Here is a 3,023-nt window from a genome sequence, read left to right as displayed (position 1 = left end):
GAGGAAGTGCAAGAGAGATCATTTAGATCAATGGATTGCTTAGATTTGTGAGACTACAATCAGCTTGCCGAGTCTTGTTAATAAAGATGAGTGAGGCCTGGGAATTTTCTAAACTAACAATACTACCTATTCACAACTCCCACCATTAACTCTCTCTCTCTCTTCAATAGCAATTTCAAATTTTTGCTCTTAGCAGATATCCTCACCTCTTTCAGGAGAAGGAGGGGTACCCTCTCAGTAGGAGCCTCAGTCAATCTCCATCAAAACAGAGAGAGGTACCAGTCCATACTTGAACCCACGGTTTCGGTAGATCCAAGAAGCCCCAAGAAAGATAAGGAAAAGATAAAGAAAATAGAACATATTCCTCAATGCTAAGAAGCAGAGAAGCAAGAAATGAAGCCCACGGCTAAACCTTGGCAATGACTATTAGGAAAATCCCACAGGATGCCCAGCCTGCCCACAGGCCAGCTCATTTTTGCAGCTTTAGTAATCACAAAGTGAAGTCTGGGACCTCAGCATACATCTGAGCCTAGAGCCTAGGCCTCTGGTCCACCCGCACAGCCCGGACGGGGGACCTAGGAGTGTCTCCATCCAACTACAGTCTTCAGGGATGTGTGAGGCTACACAGGTAGAAGGTGACAGGCGCCCCTCTGGCTGTCTTTAGGCCTTGCTAGCTAGCAGAGTTTCTCTATCCTCTAGATGCATGATATAAAACTTTCCTTGATTCGCCCGAGGAGTGTGTGTGTGTGTGGGGGGGGGTTCGCATAGTGGGGTAGGGAAGGCAGGAGGGTAAAGGGGGGCGACTTGGGGCCTAACTGCTTCTCTGTGGATTCCCGGGGCGGGGCAACAGCTTCGGGAGCTCCTCCAAAGGACCCCAGGGCCATCATCCCGCCCCCACCCTGGCCTCCCTCCCCTTTCCCCAGCCGGGGAAGAAGGCCAACTCCGCCTGCCTGAGTCACCGGGGCTGGAGCTGGGGAGGAGCCGGGGAGAAAGGCAGCCCTAACGCAGAGGGCAGCCCGGCGGGCAGGCAGGCAGGACGATCAGGGATCATGGGGGAGAGCACTGTGCAGCGGGGGCCTGCGCCCGGGGAGCCGGCTGGAGGCCCTGTGCATGCCGTGACGGTGGTGACCCTGCTGGAGAAGCTGGCCTCCATGCTGGAGGCGCTGCTGGAGAGGCAGGGCGGCCTGGCCCAGAGGCAGGGGGGCCTGGCGGGCTCGGTGCGCCGCATCCAGAGCGGCCTGGGCGCCCTGAGCCGTAGCCACGACACCACCAGCAACACGTTGGCACAGCTGCTGGCGAAGGCGGAGCGCGTGGGCTCGCACGCCGACGCGGCCCAGGAGCGCGCGCTGCGCCGCGCCGCCCAGGTGCAGCGGCTGGAGGCCAATCACGGGCTGCTGGTGGCGCGCGGGAAGCTGCACGTCCTGCTCTTCAAGGTCAGTGCCCTTAGGCGTCCCCAAACCTGGGGCCTCTTCCCGCCTCTGGGCCACCGCTTGGGGACCACCCTCTCCCCCTCCTCCTCCCGGCCTCCCTTTGGCCTAACAGATCCATCACGCCGGGGCCCCGAGGGCGCAGCCCCCCAGCTGCCAAACGGGCTCCCAAGAGCCGCACCCCGCTTCCCAGCCCCCATTCCTCCGCGTGTCACACGCCCGAGCCCCGCCTGCCGATCCGCGCCTGCCAAGATCCAGCTCGGGCACGTCCGGGGAATGTGGGCCAAGTTCCAGCCCGTGTGCCCACAGGAAAAATAACGGTGGTGAAAGTGCGCTGGGCCCACGCGGCCTCGATCTCGGTCTGCCACCCTAACCGGGCCTGGCTCACTCCTCGGAGTTTTTCAGATCCCTCCTAGCCCTCCCTCCGCCCCTCTGCCACTCCCTTCCCGGTCTTCCCGGGCCAGCCCTTTCCCTCCCTACTCTGGTTGCATTGGTAAAGTGTGGGGCGGCTTTCCCTGGTGAAATCTTTTCCCGCTGCCCCGGGTCTGGGACTTGCAGGGTCCATGTGATCATGTGGTCACTTGCAGGAGGAGGGTGAAATCCCAGCTAGCGCTTTCCAGAAGGCGTCTGAGTCCTCGGGCCCGGCTGACCAGTCCGACCTGGGTCCAGAGCAACCAGAGGCCGAAGTTGGCGAGAGCTCGGATGAGGAGGGGCCGGTGGAGTCCCGCGCTAAGCGGCTGCGGCGCACCGGTTTGCAAAAGGTCCAGAGCCTGCGGAGGGCCCTTTCGGGGCGGAAAGGCCCTGACGCGCCTCCACCCACACCGGTCAAGCCGCCTCGCCTTGGGCCTGGCCGGAACGCGGACGGCCAGCCCGAAGCCCAGCCTGCAGCGCAGCCTGTGCTGGAGTTTGCTCTGGAACCTCCGCAGGATACCAAGGAAGATCCTGAGAGGCCCGGGGCTGCCGACGGGGCTCTGCTCCAAATAGAGAGTGCAGCCTGATGCTGTCTCCACGGGGTGGGTGCCTTGTCTTAAAATAAATCCTTCCTGAATGTAGCATTCACATCCAAATAAGGAGCGAATTCTGTATCCACTGCCTAGCTCTGGCTCTCCCTTCCTGGCTTTTTGGGGGGGGGAGGGGCAGAGGGGGGAGCTAATATGCTCTAAAACAGTACTTGGCATTCACCATCAATAAAAATAATTATATCTAATCTAGACTCCATGTGAAAGGGTGAGGGTGGAGAAGGAAGTTTAAAAAAACACCAATAAAAATTCATAAATGTTTCTCCACCTTCCTACTGAATCCTAGGCTCCACTCCAGTGGTACGTAGAAATAGTCTGTGGGCCACTTGTTCCTTAAACACTTTCCTTGTGGATAATCACGTTTTTTCCCTTTTTTTGGGGGGGGGGATCCTGAACTCTGGGCCTGGGTGCTGTCCCTCAGCTCTTCAGCTCAAGGCTAGAGCTCTACCACTTGAGCCACAGCACCACTTCCAGCTTTTTTTCTTATGTGGTGCTGAGGAATCGAACCCAGGGCATTCATGCATGCAAGGTAAGCGCTCTACCACTGAGCCACCTTCCCAGCCCCGTTTTTTCCCTT

The 3,023-nt window shown here is 58.9% G+C and overlaps 1 protein-coding gene across 1 annotated transcript; it reads left to right on the top strand.

Annotated features, from left to right (window-relative positions):
• Positions 1-958: 958 nt before the first annotated feature.
• On the top strand, positions 959-2,634 carry Prkcdbp (protein kinase C, delta binding protein). The gene is made up of 2 exons (XM_013035596.1): positions 959-1,433; positions 2,015-2,634. Exons 1-2 carry the CDS (start codon positions 1,050-1,052, stop codon positions 2,423-2,425), a joined length of 795 nt encoding a protein of 264 aa, XP_012891050.1. The 5' UTR covers positions 959-1,049; the 3' UTR covers positions 2,426-2,634.
• Positions 2,635-3,023: the final 389 nt, after the last annotated feature.

This window comes from Dipodomys ordii, unplaced genomic scaffold (assembly GCF_000151885.1).
Source record: "Dipodomys ordii isolate 6190 unplaced genomic scaffold, Dord_2.0 Scaffold216, whole genome shotgun sequence".
NCBI classification, from domain to species: domain Eukaryota; kingdom Metazoa; phylum Chordata; class Mammalia; order Rodentia; family Heteromyidae; genus Dipodomys; species Dipodomys ordii.
This window is presented reverse-complemented; position numbering and strand designations above follow the sequence as displayed.